The sequence below is a fragment of the Chiloscyllium plagiosum genome, unplaced genomic scaffold (assembly GCF_037043375.1).
Source record: "Chiloscyllium plagiosum isolate Xiang-an unplaced genomic scaffold, Cpla_swu_hap1 HiC_scaffold_36, whole genome shotgun sequence".
NCBI classification, from domain to species: Eukaryota; Metazoa; Chordata; class Chondrichthyes; order Orectolobiformes; family Hemiscylliidae; genus Chiloscyllium; species Chiloscyllium plagiosum.
The window spans coordinates 11,857,406-11,880,745 of record NW_028270174.1 but is presented as its reverse complement, the minus strand read 5'-3'; the positions used below and the strand labels follow the sequence as shown (position 1 = coordinate 11,880,745).

At 45.0% G+C, this 23,340-nt stretch overlaps 1 protein-coding gene across 3 annotated transcripts in view; it reads right to left on the bottom strand.

The window, feature by feature from the left end:
- Window positions 1-23,340, bottom strand: part of fam13a (family with sequence similarity 13 member A) — a 223,677-nt gene that overhangs the window by 10,590 nt on the left and 189,747 nt on the right. For 2 of the 3 annotated variants that reach the window (XM_043674376.2, XM_043674375.2), the window contains 9 exons: window positions 22,528-22,588; window positions 14,700-14,850; window positions 13,284-13,497; window positions 10,319-10,457; window positions 9,108-9,189; window positions 8,443-8,675; window positions 6,887-6,970; window positions 3,553-3,648; window positions 3,299-3,382 (listed from right to left, as the gene is read on the bottom strand). In XM_043674376.2, the coding sequence (XP_043530311.2) occupies window positions 3,299-3,382; window positions 3,553-3,648; window positions 6,887-6,970; window positions 8,443-8,675; window positions 9,108-9,189; window positions 10,319-10,457; window positions 13,284-13,497; window positions 14,700-14,850; window positions 22,528-22,588 (1,144 nt within the window). The remainder of the gene's footprint in view (window positions 1-3,298; window positions 3,383-3,552; window positions 3,649-6,886; window positions 6,971-8,442; window positions 8,676-9,107; window positions 9,190-10,318; window positions 10,458-13,283; window positions 13,498-14,699; window positions 14,851-22,527; window positions 22,589-23,340) is intronic. The other variant, XM_043674377.2, reaches the window with a different exon arrangement.

Below are 23,340 nucleotides of genomic sequence, written 5' to 3'. Positions count from 1 at the left end.
TGACTCAAGTTTCATTGTGGTTTGGAAATTCTGATCCCTCCTTGACCTTTGACCCCACTAAAGATAGCACAAAAGACTTCAAGTGTCAGGAAGGCCCAAGAGAATTCCAACATGTAATTTTATACACAATGGTAGAAGGTGATAAATTTAAGAACTAATAACTGACACACTGTCTCACAATACGATACTGATTTCCTCATTATCTACCTTCTCCCCATCACAGAATGGCAGCAGTGTGTACAAGGTGAGCTCCTTCAAAAGTGCTGCTCAAATTCACAACATCTACCACCTCCAGGAACAATGGCAGCAGTCACATAGAAACACCTCAGAGCTCCCCTCAAAGGCAACTAGGGACAAGTAACACATGTTGACACAGACGGTGAATGAATTTAAGAAATGCTGAGTAGTTTACTTATAGGATCAAAGAACCTGTTGAAAGTGGCCATTCAGCCCACTGGGTCTGTTGAAAGAGCTATTCAGCTTTGTTCATTTACCTATCCTTTTCCCACAGCTCTGCAGATTTTTAATGTTCAAATATTTGTCTAATTCTCCCTTTAATGGATTTTGCTTCCTTGCTCTTACAGGTAGTACATTCTGAATCACAGCAAGTCACTGCACAAGAAGATTTCTTCCCATTTTAGCTTCTTTTTAAAAAAAATTCCTGGTTTTAAACAAATTCAAGTTTCACCATTTGCCATGGTGGGATTAGAACCCACATCCCAGCACTTCAACCTGGGCTGTTGGATTATTACTCAGCAGTATCACCACTACTCCTCCCTTTCTGCCGTGCCTTCAGCTGATCTTGTCTCTAGAGTTCTCTAGTTTTAGAATTCCCTCCCTTAACCTCGCAGGCTCTCTTTTGGAATGGTAACTACTCTGATTGTTGTAAAGCACCCCCATCTATTTCACGAACACCCTTTCGGGAGGGAAATCTGCCACCCTTACTTGGTCTGGCCTACATGTGACTCAAGACCCACAGCAACATGGTTGAGTCTCAACTGCCCTCTGGGCAATTAGGTCAGCATTTACTCCCCCTCCCTAATCAGCAACACCCACATTCCATGAATCAATATTAAAGAAGTGGCTGTGTTGTAAAGTCCCATCTTAAGGAGGGCAGCTTCAACAACACAGCACCCACTCACCAACGCCGTTAGTGCCTTAGCTTTGATCTGATGATACACTTTCTGAAGAGAACCATGTCCTTCAATATCAGCAGAACCCATGCCAACATCTAATAAAGTGGTTGGGGAAAGGCAGTGTTTTGATTCATAGAATCCCTATTGTGTGGAAAGAGGCCATTCAGCCCATAGAGTCTGCACCAACCCTCTGAAGAGCATCCCACATCTTCCACAGCACTACCGCCTCGCTTGCATATCCCTGGACACTGAACAATTTACCACAGACAATCCACCTACCTACACATCTTTGGACTGTGGGAGGAAACCCACACAGACATGGGGTGGGGGGTGGGGAAATGGAATGTGCAAACAGCACACAGACAGTCACGCGAGGCTGGCATTGAACCAGCTGTGAGGCAGCCTTGCTAACCACTGAGGCACCGTGTCACCCATTCATGGGCGATTTCTACTTAGAAAAGAGCAGGTGAAACAAGCACTGGACAGAGAACGTAGAACATTGTGTTTAGCTTTCTCCTGCATTCCACAGGATGGGGTCAAATGGACAATGTCCAGCACTGATTCAAATGTCACCTCCGTAATACTAATATCACATAACCACACACTCATACATGGGAGCTTTCGGTAAACCCTGTGTTACACAATGTCATCAATAATCCAAAAAACACACACGTAACAGGCTGGTCACAGTCGGAATACTGCTAGATAATCTTGCCACTCACTTGGTTACTAATTGGGGATTACACGCAGATAATCCTGACTCGAGGTTAAATCCGGCTGCAAATGTTAACATTCCCATGCTCAAGAAAGCTTCAAACCACAGGCACAAACAAACACACAAGGCTTTGGTGAAGGAAACAAAAATCCAGACACTGCTTCACCACAATACATGCTCTGTCCCCATAACATCCTGAACCACGAATGGAGTGCGGAAAAGTCTGGAATTTGGACAGATCTAACTGGTGCCCAGGTTAATGCCACATGGGAAACTGCAGATTTGCTCAGACAGTTGGCTGAGGTTTGTTTGCTCGGTGGTTTGTGGAGAGGTGGAGTTGTGGGAGATGGATTTCAGAAGCTGCACCTTATGAGTGACATCCAATTTCCTGCCTGTGCCTGACAGTGAGACAGGCACAGGCTAGTCTGAGTGGTAACCGAACAACACAGAATGCCGCTGCCCCAACATTAAATGGAACTGCATCACCTTCCAGACAGAAACTGGGGAAATCACAGCAGGGGGTAACCAGAGATGGAGAAATCTTGCAATTTTATTTCTCTTTGGGGAATTGTGATTATTCACTTGATTTTTTTTCCAAGGATAAGGTCAACAGATATTTGGACACAGATGGATATGAGGAGAGGGTCCTAAATGCATTTGACGTGGAAGTTAAACTGCAACCTGACTTCAAGGCTAAGTAGGCTTAAAAAAAGTCTCAAAGGCCTATTGTTGTTGCTCCAATTTCTTAAATATTCCAACCTTTAGGCAAAGGTACCAATCAAATCAATTTTTTTTTAAAAAAGATTTTAATTTTATTTTACTTAAGGGACAGCACCTTCATATTCTATCCAAGGGTCAAGTCAATGAGCATCAGTTTCCCTCAAAGATAGATGTTTATAACTCCACAAGCAGGAGAACATAGATAAAATAATGAAGAATGCCACATCATTTAATTACCTCAAAAGTGCAATGTTATTCCAAACCTGTCAGCATTTAGTTCATCGAACAAAACAAACACTAAATAATTTCAAGGCATTTTTTTGGGGGGAGTGGGGGGGGGTTGGGGTTGTGGGCGGGGGAGATGGATGGAACCAACAAACCTCCCCACCCCCCACCCACATCCCTTCCGTCTCCTCCACCCAAACCCCCAGTGAATAGGGCAGGTCAAATCACCATCTTGTCACTCCTCCCTGCACATTGATTAAGGGGTCATTCGGAAGCCATTGCGTATCAGATCAGGTTAGAGACAGAGGGAGAGAGAGAGATGCTGCAGCGCCGCTAATGATTCCCGGAATTATTTAGCAACGGGCTGGCCCATCGTTGAATCATTCCGCGTGGTAACAAAAAAAAAATCAAGAAAAACCAACATGGATTGGATCGTCTGCACAAATCAGCGATTAGTCAGCAGTGCGGTGTGGGAGGTTCGGGGAGGGGGGCAAGATTTCACCTTTAGGTCCTCGATGAAGGAAGCTGTTTCACCCTCTATTATCGGCTGCAGCAAAGGGCTTCGCCGCTTGCTCGATGGGGAGCCCTGTGATGGGTGTTAACAGGCAGGTTATACTTGTTCAGGCTAACAGCAGACTCAGCGCCCATCCCCAACTATAACACCATCCCCCAGCCTCCCCACCTCCCACCCTCCGCCTCGCTCCTTGTCCAGTAACACGACAACACGTGCGCCACTCGGGTCTGCACGCTACTTACGATGACGGGGATGGTGGTCGCCCTCGCGAGGATCTGCTTCAAGAGACGGTAACGATCGTACAGCGGTTTCATTATCTGCCTCTCGGCCTTCGCTACCTGTGAAGAAACAAGGGGCACCAGGTTTCAGAGTCTGAAGGGCACCGTTAGGACATCAGTGTCTCTCACTGCCAGGGACCTGGGTTCGATTCCAGCCTCGGTCGACTGGCTGTGTGGAATTTGCACGTTCTCCCCATCTCTGCCTAGGTTTCCTCCCACAGTGTAAAGATGTGCAGGTTAGGATGGATTGGCTATGCTAAATCACCCATAGATTAGATTAGATTAGATTCCCTACAGTGTGGAAACAGGCCCTTTGGCCCAACAAGTCCACACCGACACTCTGAAGAGTAACCCACCCAGACCCATTTCCCTCTGACTAATGCACTTAACACTACGGGCAATTTAGCACAGCCGATTCACCTAACCTGCACATCTTTGGATTGTGGGAGGAAACCAGAGCAACCAGAGGAAACCCACGCAGACACGGGGAGAATGTGCAAACTCCATACAGACAGACACAGTCACCAGAGGCTGGAATCGAACCTGGGACCCTTGTGCTGTGGGACAGCAGTGCTAACCACAGAGCCATTGTGCCACAAATAGCGTCCAGGGATGTGCAGGTTTAGGCGAGTTAGGAATGGGGTGGGTCTAAGTGGGATGCTCTTTGGAGGGTCAGTGTGGAGTCAGAGAGGTTGACAGCATGGAAACATCCTTCAGCCCAACTTGCCCATGCCAACCAGGGGTTTTCACAATTTAACCGGGGCCTGTTTGCCTGGTCCAAGTCCCTCTATACCTATCCCAGCCAAGTACCTGTCTAAATGTTTCTTAATTGACAAAATTGCACTCGCTTCCAACACCACCTGTTCCACATACTCACCACTCTCTGAAAAGAAACTGTCCCTCTAATCCTTTCGTTTCTCTCTCCTCTCACCTTGAACCAATGCTCTCTAGTTTTAGACTCCCATTCCTTGAGGAAAAGCTGTTGGCTATCTACTTTATCTATGCCTTTCGTGATTTTATAGACCTCTAATATGGTCACCTCTCACAGTCTCAGTCTATCCGACCTTCCCTTATAACTCAAATCTCCCAGTCGTCAATCTTTTCTACACACTTTCTAGTTTAATGATATCCTTTTTATAGGAGAGCAACTAGAACTGCACACAGTACTCCAAATGTGGCCTCACCAGCATCTTGTACAGCTGCAATGAGACGTCCCACATCGTATACTCGATGCTCTGACCAATGAAAGCTAGCATGCCGAAAGCCTTCTTCACCGCTCTGTCTACTGTGACTCCATTTTCAAGGAGCTATGAATGATGGGTCGAATGGCCTGCCTCCACACAGTAGGGGCACCCTGATTCTATTGCTTGCAAATGAAATGAGCAGATGGCATATAGAGAGGTAGCAGTGGCACATGCCACCCTGCAAACTCAGCAATCAATAAACCCACAGGAGCCTTTGCCAGGAGGCAGCCAGTGACAATGTCTCTGCATGAGAGAAAAATCGGTTTCCAGAACGCTGGCAAGGATTCAAAGGAGCTGGTAAGGACGTATGTGCAGGTTTTGAGGGAACACTTCATTAAAATCTTCAGGAAACTGTTGAATTGCCACCAGGGGCTAAGCGCTTGGTTGACATGTGCAAACCTGGTCAGCTAATATAGACCAACAACATCTGGCAGAGTTTAACACTTGAGACATCCCGTTCGGTGTCCGGTTGAGGAGCAAACTGGCTGTGTTTCCTCATCCACCCACCCTGCTGTTTCACACACCTTGGTTGTTGGCACTCTGAGCTTTGGGGATGAATGGGAGAGAATGAGGCCTCACTTCCCAATGGGAGTAGATCTCGACATTGCAGTTCGTTGTAAAATAGACGAGGGACAACGGAGAGCCACATTTGCCACCTCTCCTACAAAAGCATCAGTCCCCTGGAGTTTAAGGGCATGGTGGGTAGGTGGGAGATGGTGGTGTAATATCATTGGCTAAGTAATCCAAATGGTTAACACTAGTCTAAATCCCACCACAGTATTTGGTGGAATTTAAGTACAATTAAGAAAATCTGGAAGTCAAAGCTAATCTTAGCAGTGATGACCATGACAACATCATTGTTTTAAATCGGTTCTAAATCCATATCCAGGATATTAGCCTGGACATTTGGATTACCATCTAGTTGCACTATCAATATGCCATCTCTCTCCTATCTTCCATGCCTTCAGCCAATTATGGCTCTACAATTCTCCAATTCTAATATTCACTCCCAAAACATCTCAGTCTTCACGTCTTTTTCTGAATGGCAACCAGGTAACCACTGTCTATTGTTGCAAAAACCCAGCTGATTCACTGATGTCTTTTAGGGAAAGAAGAAATCTGTCATCTTTACCTAGTCTGGCCTACATGTGACTCCAGATCCACAGCAATGGGGTTGACTCTGAATTGCCCTCTGAAATAGCTCAACAAACCACAGTTCAAGGTCAACTAGGAATAAGCAACAGATGCTGATCCTGCCAATGATTCCCAAAGCCCATGAAAGGAGCAAAATAGGAATTAACAAAAGTTGGAAAGAGACGGAGAACGGTCTCTTTTTTAAGTTCTTGTGCAAAAGTCATGTTCCATGCAAGAGCAGCCCCCAAAGTGTTGCAGAGCTCAGAATGCACCGGATTATAACAGGTCAGCTTACTAAGTTTCTACAGAAGCTTGGCTAGTCTACACTGTGGAGCCCTACATCATCCTGACCTCCATCTGATAGAAACAAGGCAGACTGCAGCACTGTGCACAGTCCGACCCGCACCTTACCAAAATGAGGCTGAGGCACTGGAAAAGGTACAAATCAGGATTTTGACAAATGTGATCCCAGAACAGAATGGATAGACGGGATGCAACCAATGTGAACTCATCAACAGATGGGTATCCCAAAGGAGCTCCTTAAAACTTTGATGGTTTTTTGATGGGCTGCTGGATGTACAATACGTGCTTCCACTACTTGGGGGGGCGGGGGGGGGGGGGGGGGGGGGAGGGGGAGAAATGCCTGAAATACTAGACAGTTACCAACTGGAGCATTCATAAAAACAACCTTTCTTCCCCATTACATCATTACAACAGGGAGTTGATGAGCTGAATGACAGACACATTTCAGTGGGGAGGCATGGGAGGAGCTGGATAAACAGAGGTAAGGGAGGAATAGAATATACTGGGGGACGCAGGAGTTAAGTCAAAGTAGAGCAGAAGGAGATGCATGTGTTGCATAAACACAGGCAGAGACCAGATGGGCTGAAAGAATTCAGGTCTGTGAAATGAATACTTACCGGTCGCCCATGTATGCTCTCATAGTACAGAAGGCCCTTCTGCAGAGCCACTTTTTCACTAGCAATCTCATCTCGAGTCATATCCTGTTCACAGAGAGGAAGAGAGAGAACACAATTAAACAACAAAAACTTCAAAGTGCCACCTGTCAACTATAAACGAAGGGCCAAGACAGGAGGGGGTGGATGGGGCCGGTGCAAAATGGTGGCATGGTGGCTCAGTGGTTAGCACTGCTGCCTCACAGTGCCAGGGACCTGGGTTCAATTCCCGCCTCAGGTAACCGTCTGTGTGGAGTTTGCACATTCTCCCTGTGTCTGTGTGGGTTTGCTCCGGATTCTCCGGTTTCCTACCACAGTCCAAAGATGTGCAAGTCAGGTCAATTGGCCGCGCTAAATTGCCCATAATGTTAGGTGCATTAGTCAGGGGTAAATGTAGGGGAATGGGTCTACGTGGGTTGCTCTTCGGAGGGTCAGTGTGGACTTGTTGGGCCGAAGGGCCTGTTTCCACATTGTAGGGAATCTAATCTAATCAAAAGACAATGATGAAGGAGCACATCCATCTCACACCACACACACACAATTTATTTTCCAACCAACTTTGACAGGAAGAGGATAACATGGCCGCCCCTTTTTGCCTTGCCAGTGTGTATGGTCCAATTTCACCAACCTCCTCATTATTGCAGAATAAAGGGCTTCTCACAGGAAATGCAAGATGCAAGACCTGTGTCAGGGAGGGCAATTGATTTTTTTTTGGGGGAGGGGGTTACAGGGACTCACTAAGATCATTCACATGGCAGTAAGATTACCTGGGTGAAAAGTAAAAGGCCTCACAAATTATTCCTCCTGTCCTTCCTGTGGTCTAACATTAACATGGGCACATTACTGGTAGCTGAAAATGCGTTGCTGGAAAAGCACAGCAGGTCAGGCAGCATCCAAGGAGCAGGAGAATCGACGTTTCAGGCATGAGTTCTTCTTCAGGAATGAGGAAAGTGTGCCCAGCAGGCTAAGATAAAAGGTAGGGAGGAGGGACTTGGGGGAGGGGTGTTGGAAATGCGATAGGTGGAAGGAGGTTAAGGTGAGGGTGATAGGCCAGAGTGGGGGTGGGGGCGGAGAGGTCAGGAAGAAGATTGAAGGTTAGGAAGGTGGCGCTGAGTATACATTACTGGTATACTACCCTGCCATGTCTCTTCTCATTACACAAAAGAATTGCTACATTTATACAGCACCTATCTTGTCCCACAGTGCTTTACTGTCAATGATGTGCAGTTGGTGCTAAAATGCAGGGAAGCTCAGCAGTTAAATGAACACACAGTGCAATCCCACACAACAGAGAACCTGGTTTTAGATGAAAAGTGAATGTTTCCAACTCGTAATACACAGCCAAATGAAAAAGGGGAGTTGGTTTAAACACCCTATTTGGAGGGAAAGCACCTTGGACAGTGCAGCACTCCTGCGGTACTGCACTGGAATATGTGCTGGAGTCGCTGAGGTGGCACTGTTAACCGCTCCCACTGTTGACCCTCCCTGACAGCTGGCACGCCCATCCATGCCCAGGTTACCTTGATATCTTCGGGCCGTGCCACCTCAGCCCGCTTCTCCTGCAGCTTCTTCAGGATGACATCGAGCGTCACATCCACCGGTGGCTTCTGCACCTTCTCCGCCGCCTCGGGCTTCTTCTCTGGCTCCTTCTCAGGCCCCTTCTCCAGTTGGGAGCCAAAGCTTTTCGGGAGGGTGTTGCTGCGTTGCCTCATCTGGGGGACAACCCCTTCCTCAGAGACCTTCAGCTTGGTGTCTGTCCAGGAGCAGGCGGAGAGGAAAAGGCAAGATGGATGGGCCAGAGAAAAAAAAAATCCTTTTTACTCAACTCGTTAAAACACTTTCACTTCCAAAACATCTTCCAAGAAATGCAAGTGGCCCCCAAGCTTATGTTTTTTGTTGCAACACTAACAATATCTCATGGGAGGCCACCAAACTAATGAGTGAGATTAATACCTTAGCATGTCAAAAGAATGGGGTTTTATGTGACTGATAAATGGAAAAGAGAATCTGGGAGGAGGCAGAGGAGGGGTCTGTGGGATAGGTGCCAGACAGGGGAGGGGTGGAGTTTTAAGGAACACCTTGAAGGAGGAGAGGGAGGTGGAAAGGGGAAGAGGGTGTGGGGAGGATTAAAAATAAAGACAGGTTTAGGGAGACAATTTTCAGGTCCAATGGCCTCAACAGTTACCTTTCAGCTGCTTGCGAAGCTTTGCAAGTTCATTCATCCACTTCAGCACTTCTGGGTTTGTGGCTTTGTCGCTGTGTGAAGGCTAAGGAGAGAGAGTGAGAGAGTGTGAGAGAGAGTGAGAAAGAGTGAGAGTGAGAGTGAGAGAGAAAAAAAAAATACAATGACAATGACAATTCCTGGTTATAATAAACTGAAGAGGATAGCACTACAACAATGAAAATAAAAGGATATAATGAAAATAATGTATTTTTCTCATCAACCTGGGTTCTGAAAGGGATGTTAAAAGTGATAAGTGTGAATATGGTGCCATTGGCCAGGGCTGAGTGGGCCTTGACAACGCAGTAGGCCCAAAAGCCTGCACCAAAAAGCTGAGCTTGGTCAAGACATTGATGTAGTGAGCAGCAAGAGAAATAAATATCTCAGCACTTAATCACTGTTCAGTCTCCCTGTTCATTTACGTCCATTGTCTAGACTCAGTAAAGAAACTGGTAATGTGCTAAGGCCACTGACAATGATCCTGCACTTGCAACTGGCCGTTTCCACCCTGTCTGCCTCCATTAACTTCCACAAATCAATACAAACACCAACAACATGCAAAAAACATGATTTTAAAAGTCCTAAAATTGTTCTCAGGATATTAATCTCCCATTCCTATACATTCTTGGCTAATCCCAGAGAGCTGGCAACATTACTTTGTGCCAGGGACTGGGAGGTGGAGTGGGGGGGTCTATTAAGCTTTGCACCTCCTGTTGGAGCAACACAAGTTTCAGTTTGGGTGAGGCCAACTCACTTCAGTTTTGAAAATAGCGTGTGGAACATAACATTTGTTTCTCATTTATGAAGTGTGAATTGGCAGTTTTGGTTGTCAAAGTGACCAATTAATTGCCCTGAACTTTGACAAACATCTCATAGCTTAAGACCGGCCTGATTATCAGAGTCAGGACTGGCAAGCCACCTTCAGCCTCACTCAGAATCGATTGCGCATTGCGTTCTTGGAATATGTCACCTCAGCTGCAAGGATAAATACCAAGAGGCCTAGTGAAGCCATGCTAGTGGTAATATCAATTGAACACTGCCATCTGCACTCTCCAATGAAACAGTGATTACACTTGATAAACACTTCATTACTCTGTGACACATCCTGAAAGAGGTTACATTTCACCACATACCCCACCTCCCTGTTTCAGCTTCTTTCAAAAAACACAACTTACGCGGTATCTTCGCTCTTCCTCGAATTTCTCCTCGAACCTCCTGATCTTCTTCTTCAAGTTCTGGATCCTCCGGGTCATTTGTGCTGGGGTCAGCTCCTCCCTCTCATCGTCGTGGGAACCGAGGGACGAACTCCGACGCCTGCCAACACCACAGCGAGAGCACACTCGCATTAAACTGTGATGCGCCTGTTTTAAATCCAGCCGCCGAAAGAAACGTCTCGTGCCACCCCGTAGAGGTAAGCTCTGATGTCTGAACCTTTCGCTGAGGTATGTGCATTGGCAGCTGTTACAGTGAGGGTCATGCAAGGAGGCCACACAGCCAACTGTGCTAGAGGGTTAGGGTGAGAGTTCGGGTCTTTGAGAGAGCCATCTGCTCAGTCACAATCCGCCTCCCTCCTCCCAGAACCCCTGCACCTTTCTTTCATTGTAACGCATTTTACTAATTCCCCTTTGGAAGTTACACATTAAACTGCTTCCAACACTCAGTATATTCCAGATCAACCTGGTGAGCTTAAAATAAAATGTTAAAATTTCCTCTCACCTCCCCTTTGGGTCTTTCCTCAAATTAGATTACAACTGCTTGCTTTTGACATTGTGGTAAAAATAGAATTGCCGCTTTGGAGCGTGTCACTCTGACAAGCTTCATTTTTCTAAACGGCTGACGCTGTGAAAGCATGGCATGCCTCTTTACAAACAAGTCCTACAAAATAGTTTGGAGGGGGTTTGGAGAAGATTTGGCTGTACATTTGCTCGCTGAGCTGGAAGGTTCGTTTTTAGACGTTACATCACCATACTAGGTGACATCATCAGTGAGCCTCCAGTGAAGCACTGGTGGTATGGCCTGCTTTTTATTTACGTGTTTAGGTTTCCTTGGGTTGGTGACATCATTTTCCAGTTGTGATGTCATTTCCTGTCGTTTTTTCCCCTCGGGGGTTGTAAATGGAATCCAAGTCAATGTGTTTGTTGATGAGTTCCGGTTGGAATGCCAAGCTTCTAGGAATTCTCGCGCGTGTCTGTTTGGTTTGTCCTAGGATGGATGTGTTGTCCCAGTCGATGTGGTGTCCTTCCTCATCTGTATGTAAGGATAGTCATGATAGACATGGGGTCATGTCTTTTTGTGGCTAGTTGATGTTCATGTATCCTGGTGGCTAGTTTTCTGCCTGTTTGTCCAATGTAGTGTTTGTTCATGGTCGCCTACAAACCCACCAACACACTAAAACAACAGCTAATGAACTTGAAAGACCTTGTACAGACAACAAGCAAGACTAATGTCATTTACAAAATACCATGCAAAAACTGTAACGAACACTACATTGGACAAATAGGAGGAAAACTAGCCACCAGAATACATGAATATTAACTAAACACAAAAAGACATGACCCAATCTCACTAGTATCCTTACATACAGATGAGGAAGGACACCACTTTGACTGGGACAACACATCCATCCTAGGACAAGCCAAACAGAGACATTCACGAGAATTCCTAGAAGCATGGCATTCCAATTGGAACTCATCAACAAACACATTGACTTGGATCCCATTTACAAATCCCTGAGAAAAAGAACAGGAAATGACATCCACCAACCCAAGGAAACCTAAACACATAAATAAAAAGCAGGTCATACCTCCAGTGCTTCGCTGAAGGGTCACAGATGATGTTACCTCGTATGGTGACGAAATGTCTGAAAACGAACCTTCCAGCTCAGCAAGCAAACTTACATCAAGAATCTCAACCTGAGCTACAAATCTTCTCAAAACGTGTTGGAGGAGATTTATCAGAATGATGCCAGGCACAAGAAACACCTGGTAGGATGGACTGGAGAAGCTAGAATCACCCTCCTTGCAATGAGAATGTTACAAGGATATTAATTTGAGCTGTTGAACTACAACGGGTTTTGATGGAACTATCAATTCCATAAGGGACTGGTGCCCTGAGGACACAGATTTATAATACAGCAGATGTGTGTCTTAAAATTACAGGAGGAGGAGAGACTGTGTAGGTTACGGCGATAATTAGCATGTAACTGAAGAGCATTAGACTCTAGGCTTAATCCCTGGTCTGTGCTGAGTAATCCAATCTCAGCTTGGGTACATTAAGACAAGTTCGGAGAAACAAAGTGTGAAAGACTGCTAAGAACTAATCCAGTCCATTGAAAAGGTTCTAGCTATCAGAAATTGCTGACCATGCTGGAGCTCTTTACTCTGGAAGTGGTAAGCTGTAGGATGATCTGATTGAGGTGAACAACAGAGGGAATTCAAAATGAATCTATCTTTTCTCCCATTCTAGTATCTGAATATGGACTTCTCTAGGATTGGTCCATGCTTGAGAGCCAAGTACAGTAGTAGTTTGCACTTGCCTCGTTCAAGATGGTTATCTGGGAAACTCTCCTGTTCTTCCTTTGTGGATTGGAAGGATTTACAGGCTGACAATCAACCTATGTGGCCACATTATGGATGTAGAATAATCACAGAATCCCTACAGTGTGGAAACAGGCCACTTGGCCCAACACCAACCTTCCAAAGAGTAACCCACCCAAGCCCATTCCGCTACCCTATTCCTCTACATTCCCCCTGACTAATGCACCTAACAGACACAGTCCTGAACACCACGGGCAATTTAGCATGGTCAATTCAACTAACGTGCACATCTTTGGACTGTGGGAGGAAACTGGAGCATCTGGAGGAAACCCACACAGATATGGGGAGAATGTGCAAAATCCACACAGACAGTTGCCCAAGGCTAGAATTGAACCCGGGTCCCTGACATTGTGAGGCAGCAGTGCTAACTACTGAGTCTACTTTCCACAAAGTCCTGAAATGGGACTGAAACCCAGGGGCAGAAACAGCACCAGGAGGTCAAAATAACTCAAGCTAAAGCTGTGCAGGCTTTGAGAGGTCACCATGGAGTTATTTGGGGGAAGGGGGAAGAATAGCAACATTCAGGCCTCCCCTCCACACTCACCTCATGAAGGAATGGGAATCAGGAGGTGATGGGGGTACTTCTGTATCGTTGAGAAACTGTTGGCTCTGACCATAGGCGTAGAAACGAGGTGACAGCATGGGATCGGAATCCTCCTCCAGCAGTTGGCGAATCAGCCGGCCAGCCTGTGGCGATACCCGAGCTTCCTCGGACTCGGCATCTGGGCTCTGCCACACCAGGGGTGCCGAGACAGACTCTGAAACAACAGCAGCCACCAGACAGTGTCAAAAACCTTCACTGCTGAATGACCGTGGTCACCAGTCGCTGCTTTGTAAACCAGCGTGCTGCGTGAAAATCCTACTTTTAGCCTCAGCACAAACATTTCATTCAGCTCTGGTCATCCTGGGCTTCAAATCAGGGCTGGGTGACCAGTGAAGAGCAGTAGCCACATTTCACTCTACATCCTCTCAAAATACGCTGTGTACTCGTACGTGTGTGCATGGTGTATTCATTATTTTGTCTGTATGTGCTTACCTGTGTGCATTGGCCAGGGTTTTCATCGCTTGTATTGTGGATGCTGTGTTGTTTAGAGTATGCATCTCTCGTGGGGTGGGTGTGCACACGTGTGTTGGTTTGCATGCGCCTCCATTATATTGTGAATGTGTGTGTTGATCTGAAGTTTGTGTATTGTATTCTGGACATTGGTGCAGATCTGGTGTGTATTGATCAGGTTGCAAAGATGTATGCACATGTTGGTCTGGGTGTGTATTAGATTGTGTATGTGCAAGTGTTAGTCTGGGTGTATATGTTTACGTCAGACTGTGGATCTGTGTATGTTGTCTGTATGTGCACTTATCCATGTGTTCCTCTGTGTGCATGCACATTGGTCTGTGACCATCCCAGTGCCTACGCTAAGTACATGTATTTACAAATGTGAATCTATGAGCCTTAAACCAGAAGGCGAAATCAAACCCAGCTCTTTTCACCATACAGCGTCGAAACCTCAGAAAAAGAGGTGGGAGGCAGAGAATTCAATTCAGAACTCATTCCATTTACAGAAAGCCTTTCTGGGCAAAATGCTAAATATCCTTCTCAAGAATTAAGTCTTCAAAATAAATTGCTTATAACTGCGGGCAAAAGTACCAGCCCATTCAGCCCAGGATGTTCTGCAACGTCAGGTTTAGCTTATTAGAAGAGACAGTTATATTTAGTCAAAAATCAAACAGGTTTAATTTTCACAATCCTTCCAACATAAATAGAGCGGTAAATAACCCGCTAGCTCAACAGACGCGGTAAAATTAAATCAGAAATACAAAGAAGCTGGAGATTAAAATGCATAAAAATGAATTCCTTAAAATTATATGTTGTTACTTTTAAGAAACAAAAAAAAATGATCAAGTGCCTGGGCTAGAAAACAGCATCCCGAACCTGGGTGAGAAATAGACAAGGAAAGGTTACCTCCCCATTCCTTGCCCTCGGTGAGACCAGTCAGATCCAAGCGAGGGATCTCCAGAGAAGCGTTCCCTTCCAGCGTTGCTGCCTCGGGACTCCTTGGTGGTTTGGCCACGTCGCTTTGACTCAGAGGTTCTTGGATCTTCATGGCTAAATTCTGCAAGCCCCAAACAAGAAGGAAAAAAAAATGCTTCAATTGCATATATTTTAAAAATTAGCGATGTTGGGAAGGGGGGGGGGAAGAACTTGGAGACGAATGAGAGGGAAGGGACTGAAAGCCCTCTTCCCCGCTGGTTCCAAGTTCGAACAACACCCTGCACACAGAGACAAGACGAATTCCCTGATCGCGATCCGCCCACTATATTGGGCTGGGAGATCTGGAGACTGCCCATCTGCTTTATCTGCAGAAGAGCCGGCCCTTTTTGCACAGTGACAGACAGCTTCCTCTCCCTACCTCCGTCCACCCCACCCTCCAGCTTGTTTACATCTTACACACAGTACTTGCCATATAAAAAAAAAGCTGTATCCAGGCTGGCCCCTTTGCAAATCTCCTCACCCTCAGTGAGGACTGAATTTAACAAAAAAAAACAAAGAGCTAAGGGTTGGGAAGAGAGGAAGATGCTCCCTGAGCCGTCAATATTATAATGGGGGGGGGGGGGGAAGTACAGAAGGCGACTGTTGTGAACTGGAGTGTATGTGCACAGTCACACACACACACACACTGATGAAGCCTGCAGTTTACTCTGCACAAATTCACACAATTTCCTATGGATGAAGTGGGGCTGAGATATAAGTGAATCCAGGTTGGGCGTGGATTCTCTATTTATAGACAGCGGAAACGTGCCCCCCCCCCCACACACACACACACACTCCCGCCAGACACAAGCTTCAGGATGAGAGTGCCGTACGGTCATTACGTGATTCGTAGCGTCTCTCTGAACAAAAGGCGCTTTGGGACACACTGTTCTGGCAATCAGCCAGTACACACCACCAGGCAAGAGCAGAGAGCTGGAGGAGCTCGGCAGTGTCGCTCGGCTGCTGGCCGATCCGTCGTTTTAAGTTTCATTTTAAACCCCACCCCAGTTAGTGTGTTTCACATGAGAATTACACTTCACTGCCCCCCCCCCCCCACTCTATTCCCGAACCTAGCAATACATGATTTGCTCTCAAAGGTTCTGGCTTCACCGGATATAATTCAGAGCAGAACAAGTCCCTGATAACAACAAAAACAAAGTTGCTGAAAAGGTCTCAGGTCTGGCAGCATCTGTGAAGAGAAATCAGAGTTAATGTTTCGGCTCTGGTGACCCCCCCTCCTCAGAATTGGATAACAACAAAATATGAAAACAAATTACTGCGGATGCTGGAATCTGAAACCAAAAGAGAAATCTCAGCTGGTCTGGCAGCATCTGTAAGAAAAGAGCTAACGTTTCGAGTCTAACTGACCTTTTGTCAAAGCTAAAAAAAGAGAGAAATAGGGAGGTATTTATACTGGGCTGAGAGAAGGTGAGTCATAGCTCCAGAAAGCAAAGGTAGCAATAAAGGAGGTGTGGATAACAACAAGTTGCATTCATATAGAACCTACAGCTCTTGTGGACGGCTCTCAGAAAGTTAGCGTGTAGGTACAGAAAAAAGCCCCGGGGAATAAGAATGGGAGTGGTAATTTATTGCAAGCGTGCTCACGAGTAGAAAACTGTAGTTGTCCCTGTCTGGCAACTCCAGGGGGCATTGGCGCCTGGGAGTACTGTTTAACAGTTCTGGTCTCCTTACTGAAAGAAGCAGGAAAAGTCCAATAAAAGTTCATTCGATTTGATGAGAAACCTGCACAATGGGTGGAGATCGAGCTTAAATTCTCCAAATTTGAGAGAGTGAGTGGTGATCTGATTGGAATGTCAAAACGTATTGGAGCAAACATTTGTGTCGAGAGGCTGTTTCCAATAATATGTTCCATAAAACAGCCACTCGGAGGGTCCACACACTCAGATCGGTGGGCTGGTATTTGATTTGGTTAGATTCCCTACAGCGTGGAAACAGACCCTTCAGCCCAACCAGTCCACACTGACCCTCCGAAGAGTAACCCACCCAGACCCATTTCCCTCTGACTAATGCACCTAACACTATGGGCAATTTAGCACAGCCAATTCACCTGACCTGCACATCTTTGGACTGCGGGAAGAATCTGGAACACCCGGAGGAAGCCCATGCAGACACAGGGAGAATGTGCAAACTCCACACAGACAGCTGCCTGAGGCTGGAATTGAACCTGGGACCCTGGTGCTATGAGGCAGCAGTGCTAACCACCGAGCCATCATGCCACCCCAAATATTAATTGAATTCAAATTCCACAAACTGCCATTGTGGGATTTGAACCCAAATCCCCAGAATACTGTCTAAATCTCTAGATAATTGGTCCAGTGATAATGCTGCTAGGTCATCACCACTTCTGTTCCTCAGAAGTCTGCACAGTGGCTGGGGAAGTTAGAGGGATCTAGGTATTTTCCTCAGGTTAGAGATTCTGGAGTTAGGGAACAAAAGCATATTATAAAGGGTGTGGACTCTCTGGAATTCTCTATCCCAAAGGTCCGTGGTTTCTCAGCTGCTGAGTATATTCAGGACAGAGATCAATAGATTTGTGGGCTCTAAGAGCATCAAGGTTTTAAGAACAGGAACAGGGGACTGGAAATGGTATAGAAGTGCAACCATAATATTTGTAAATGACCTACTCCTGTTATTACGTTCTTTCATTATGAAAAGATAGTACATAAATGGGTCTGTTTTCCCTTTTGTCTTTGTGAACCATTCTTCAGGCCTTGCCTCCATGCTACGCTGTTCATACATTACTACTCCTTTTACTTTAACCAATTCAGGGAAAGTACAAGTTCACCATGGGTAGTTGAAGGACCTACACATAGAGGGAAGATGGTGACATATTGATAATAATACTAGACTAGTAATCCTTCGGTCAAAGGTAATGTTCTGGGTTCACATTTCCCCATGACAACTGATGAAATTTAGTTTTGATAAATATTTGGAATAAAAAACTAGCCTAGAGTTCTCATGTCACCACTGTCATTAAACAAAAAAGACACCTGGTTCATTAATGTCTTCGAGGGAAGGAAATCTGTCCTTGTTAACTGTCTGGGCTATATGTGACTCCAGACCTACAGCAAATACCAAGTCCTAACTCTTCTGAAGTGGGGTCGAGTGTGGCGCTGGAAAAGCACAGCAGGTCAGGCAGCATTGGAGGAGCAGGAGACTCAACATTTCAGGTATAAGCCTTTCATTAGGATGAAACCTTTATTCCTGATGAAAGGCTTATACCCGAAACATCAATTCTCCTGCTCCTCAGATGCTGCCTGACCTGCTGTACTTTTCCAGCGCCACACTTTTCGACTCTGGTGTCCAGCATCTGCAGTCCTCACTTTCTCCTCTTCTGAAGTAGCCTGCCAAGTCACTCAGAGCCAGGGGACTAAATGCTATCTAGCCACCAAAACCTACATCCAATGAACCAACAAAGAAAAAAAAACATAACACAGGAAACTAGTCTGCGAACACGTTGACGTGGGAATGTTCTTTGATGCTCCAGGGAGTAGAAGATAGAAAATCTGATCTCCAGCACTCGCACGATTGCCAAGATCCAGGGAAGGGCAGCAGGATTCCATCCCTTTTGGCTACTGATTGGGATCAAGCTTTACAAAGCAGCATGTGATTCCCATGTTCTCATGCTCTGGAGTCTAGGACAACTCATGGAAGGTATCTCAAAGCAGCGGAGAAGGATTAGCAGAGAAGCATACCTGATGCTTCAAGGACTAGCTGCTCTGCATGGGTCAGAATCTGTAGATTCGACTCATCAGCCACCTCAGAACCTATTGAATCAGAATGAGAAGCAAGTCATTCTCGATACTGAGGAACTGGCTGAGGGAGAAGACCTCTGAGGATTTATAATGACATGTGGAAAAAATCTTTTTACACAGCAGAGCTTGGAGGTGGGGGGAGGGGCGGTGAGAATCTGGAATATACTGCCTGAGAGTGTTGTAGAGGCAGGTTCAATGCTTGTGGGAATTGAATACTTAATTGAAACTATAACATTGCAAAGCCACATGGAAAACTTCATGGTGTGGAACTAGCTAAGTACCTCTTGAAGAGGGCTAGCAAGGACACAGCTCAATTATTTCCCCATTTGGGAAGTTTCAAACAAATTCCTTCAAATGGGCAAAAAAAAAGGGAGATTGCAACAATTTGCATTCACAAAGCATGAATCTGTTCTTTTTTTAGAAGTTCTCTTTAAATCTTTGGGAAAATGTTCCTTCAGTAACAGCTCTGTCAATTAAATGATGTTGCTTTTGAAGGAGATCCATGTATTCCACGCCAGGGCTATTCACCCAGGAGCACAGCTCTGGTGAAGCCTAAATAAATTCCTCTTGGCATCTGCCCAGTTCCAACCCATTACAGCTGTAAAGAGGTAATGACACAAAAGATGCCCCCAAAGTTAGCAGCAACAGCTGACCTGAGGTTTGACACTTACATAAAAGGTTACTTGGGAAGAGCTGAAATATTTAAATTGCACCTAGTCATGTCCTTAACTTTACAACCAATTAAACATTTTTGAAATTTAGCTACTGCTGTAATGTGGGAAATGCAATCAATTTGTGCACAGTGAAATCCTGTGAACCACAACGTAAAAAAAAACTTATCAGATATAGGACACCTCGAGAACTCCCCTCCTTTGCTTCAAACTATAGGGATGTTTAAGTTTCACACATGGACGAGAAAGGACAAGGCCTCCGCTGAATGTCACATTTAAAAGACAGCACAGCATTTCAAAAGAAAAAGGTGATAACACAACTGCAGATGCTGGAAATCAGAAACAAAAACTGAAATAGTTGCAATGTTTCGAGTCCAGTGACCTTCTTCAGAACTAGCTGTAGCTAGTTAAACCAACCTCTTCCGAGCTACGGTTCTGAAGAAGGATCACTGGACTAAAAACCCTGCTTTCTCTCCACAGATGTTCCCAGAGTTGCTGAGTTTCTCCAGCTATTTCTGTATCTAAAAAGAGAACCAGCCTATTCAAGGCTCTGGACTAGGCTTGAACCCATAATGCTGACTCAGAGGGAGTGAGTGCTACCACTGAGCTAATTCAACTGTGTAATTTGACTCACGCTCAACATGATTAAGGCTTTTAGGAAGAAGCACAGACAATCATTCAGCACGTTATTCTTCTTCAACAGCAATGTGGAGTGCAGAAGGAGTTTGTTCAGAGGAATTGTGGAGCAAATTATATGACCACAATTTGACCCATCTATTAGTTGGTGGAGATATTGTTGAGCTTTTATAATTCTCTACCACAGAAGACTGCAGATGCTGAGTCATTGTGTATGTTCAAGACAGAGATTCAGAGAATTTTGATATTAAAGAAATTAGAGATGCAGTCGGTTCTGCAATAACATGTTAGTTCCATTCTCGTGCAATCAGTGTTAAAAAGAAAATCACGTAATAACAGCACCATTTAAACTAATGGGACTGGAATCGCATTACAACCAAGACATGCTTTAAAAGTTGGGGCTTTAGAAACACTGTCCCCAATTTGTCAACTGAGTTATCGCGAATTCGCATTAACGAAATGTGTGTTATCGCAGAATGACCTAATAGGATAGAGCAGGAAGGCATGCTGGTGGAAGATCAGAGATAAAAGGGATGAAAGGGTATAGGGAACAGGGTTGGATGATCAGCCATGATCACACTGATTTGCAGATTAGACTCAAAAGGCCAAATGGCCTACTCCTGCTCTGATTTTCTATATTTCCAAATTGGGCCACATCTCAATCACTGTCAATCCAAGCCCAAAGGGCCAAACGGCCTATAATCTTGTGGTTTCATGCTTCCACCACTTGGCTTTTGTTTCAGAAAAACAACATTTGCAGCAATTTGCTTCCCTTCTTTCAAGAGCTGCCAACACTCAAGTCTGAACACTGAATTTGAAAGGTTCAGAAAAAATTTACAAGCATGTTGCCAGGGTTGGAGGATTTGAGCTATAGCGAGAGGCTGAACAGGCTGGGGCTGTTTTCCCTGGAGCGTCGGAGGCGGAGGGGTGACCTTATAAGAGGTTTACAAAATTATGAGGGGCATGGATAGGATAAATAGGCAAAGTCTTTTCCCTGGGGTTGGGGAGTCCAAAACTAGAGGGCATAGATTTAGTGTGAGAGGGGGAAGATATAAAAGAGACCTACGGGGCAATGTTTTCACACAGTGGATAGTACGGGTATGGAATGAGCTGCCAGAGGAATTTGTGGAGGCTGGTACAATTGCAACATTTAAGAGGCATCTGGATGGGTATATGAATAGGAAGGGTTTGGAGGGATATGGGTCAGGTGCTGGCAGGTGGGACTAGATTGGGTTGGGATATCTGGTCGGGTTGGACCGAAGGGTTTGTCTCCATGCTGCACATCTCTATGACTCTATGAAAGGCACCAGCATTGCTTGACACTTGTCCCAATAAATTCCCACTTCTTATGGGCGCTGAGTGTTTACCTGTGTTGTGAAGTACTGAGGGCATTACCAACATGCTAATCAGAGTTGAAAGACAATAATGCCAATTCTCCTATGGACACACATAAGATCCAATTTAACTGTCGTCTCGAAATTTGATCATGTCAGCAATAATTAACTATCTGCCCAATAGCCTGTTGTATGGAGTGAGGGGTGGAAATACTCATAAGCAGTTGCACAAAGCAGGCAGCTATATAACAATATCCCTCTGAACTCCACACAAAAAAGGAAAATCAGGTGGAGCTCAGTTGCCAATGCACTAATGACCTGAAACTTGATTGCTCTGTCTTCACTGTACCAGAATCAAAGTCCTGGAATAGCCTTCCTAACAGTACTATAGGTGGCCCTACGCTACACAGGCTGCAGAGTTTCAAGAAGGTGGCTCACCATCACCATCTGAAGGGCAATTGGGGATGGACAATGAATGTTGGCCCAGCCAGTGACACCCACATCCCATGATGGGAACAAATGAATACCCTGTTATCCACAATGACTTACGACAAAGTGAGATATTATCAGAATCGGTGTATGTTTCATTTTTTGACCACAGCCACAGAATGCCATATCAACTCAAAACTCTAATCTTCTCCACTTCAATAATAAGTACAGAAGTGACCATTTGGCCAGTCATACCCCTGCTATTTGAAAAAGCTATCCAAATTGTCCCAGATCCCCACTCTTTCCCCATAACCAGGCAAGTTCTCTTTAAAGTCTCTATCCAATTCCAGTTTGGACATTTTCCTCACTTCTTCAGGCAGTGCAGTCCAGAACATAAGTATTAAATGTATGAAATATTGCTCACAATCTCCTGTCTGATATCGGAAATACTACATACTGCCATGAAAGCCCTAATATTTTGAACGACTCTAGTAACTCTCCACTTAACTATTTCTCCTTGTGAAAAATAAATTGCTGTCTCTCCTGTCTCACCACATACCTGATCTCTCACCACCTGGTGAGTCATGCTCAGCCACTTCTTCAAAAGCTCTGACAACCTTCCCATAGGGTGATGTTTGGCACTGATCACAACTTTCCAGCTAATGTATAACCACCACCTCAGATACTATTCAACCAGCTTTTGTACTCTGTGTCTCTGCTTATAAAGCTTAGGATCTCATGTTTTTTTTTGTTCCCAATGTTAGACTCCAAAATGGAAAAGCTGCTGTGCAATACATCTATTAAAGTAACAGGCTTGATAGCAACTTGGATTGTTGCCACATTTGTTATATACTCTACTCTTAGATTAAACTGTAGTAATGCAACTTAGAAAAATGACACTTTTGTTGCTTACCAGAGTCAGTTTAGTATGATCGTAAGGCTCCCCACCGCAGAATGCATTTATGCCTTCTTTTCTGAAGCAGAAAGTTAAGCACATGTAAGATCAAACTGCAAGCAAGGTTTATAAATATGCAAATAACAGGTTTAGTGGTTACTATTCATCTTGGTACAAGCTACTTCCTAGGCAGAAAGAAATTGTGTAATGTCACACTGTACATGGCTTTAGGACACCTCAGAGTGATCAGAGTCAAGAATAGTCACGTAGAAAGTGCAACAAGCTATTTTAAGCAGGTCCGACAAACAGAAGTCAGATAAATGGCAAGATATTGTGTTCTTTTGTTGGTTGAGGGATTAATATTAGCCAGAACACAAGACAGAACTCTCCTGTTCTTCTTCCAATAGTGTAATGTGATTTTCTTTCCACAAACCTGAGAGGGAAGATGGGCCTTCTGCTTTAATGTTTCATCTAAAAGATAGCGCTTTCTACAGGATAGCACTGCCTTGATACTGCACTAAGAACTCCAGCATAGTTTTTGGCCAAGAACTTTTGTAATTCAGAGGTAAGAGTGCCACCAATTGAGTCAGTGGCATTTTCTAATATTGGAAGTGATGTCAGAGGCAATCTGGAGCTATGGATCAAGTGATGGTTACAAATTAATTGAAGGTAATTAGATAAGAGCTTGATTGGTTATACATATAAATGGAGAAAACAGTTCTTGGGGTGTGGTTGTAGTGTCCCATATCTGAGCCTGTAGGCCTGGGTTTTGGTATTACCACCATTCTATTAATGCAGAGATCCAAATAATATTCTGGGGACCTGGGTTTG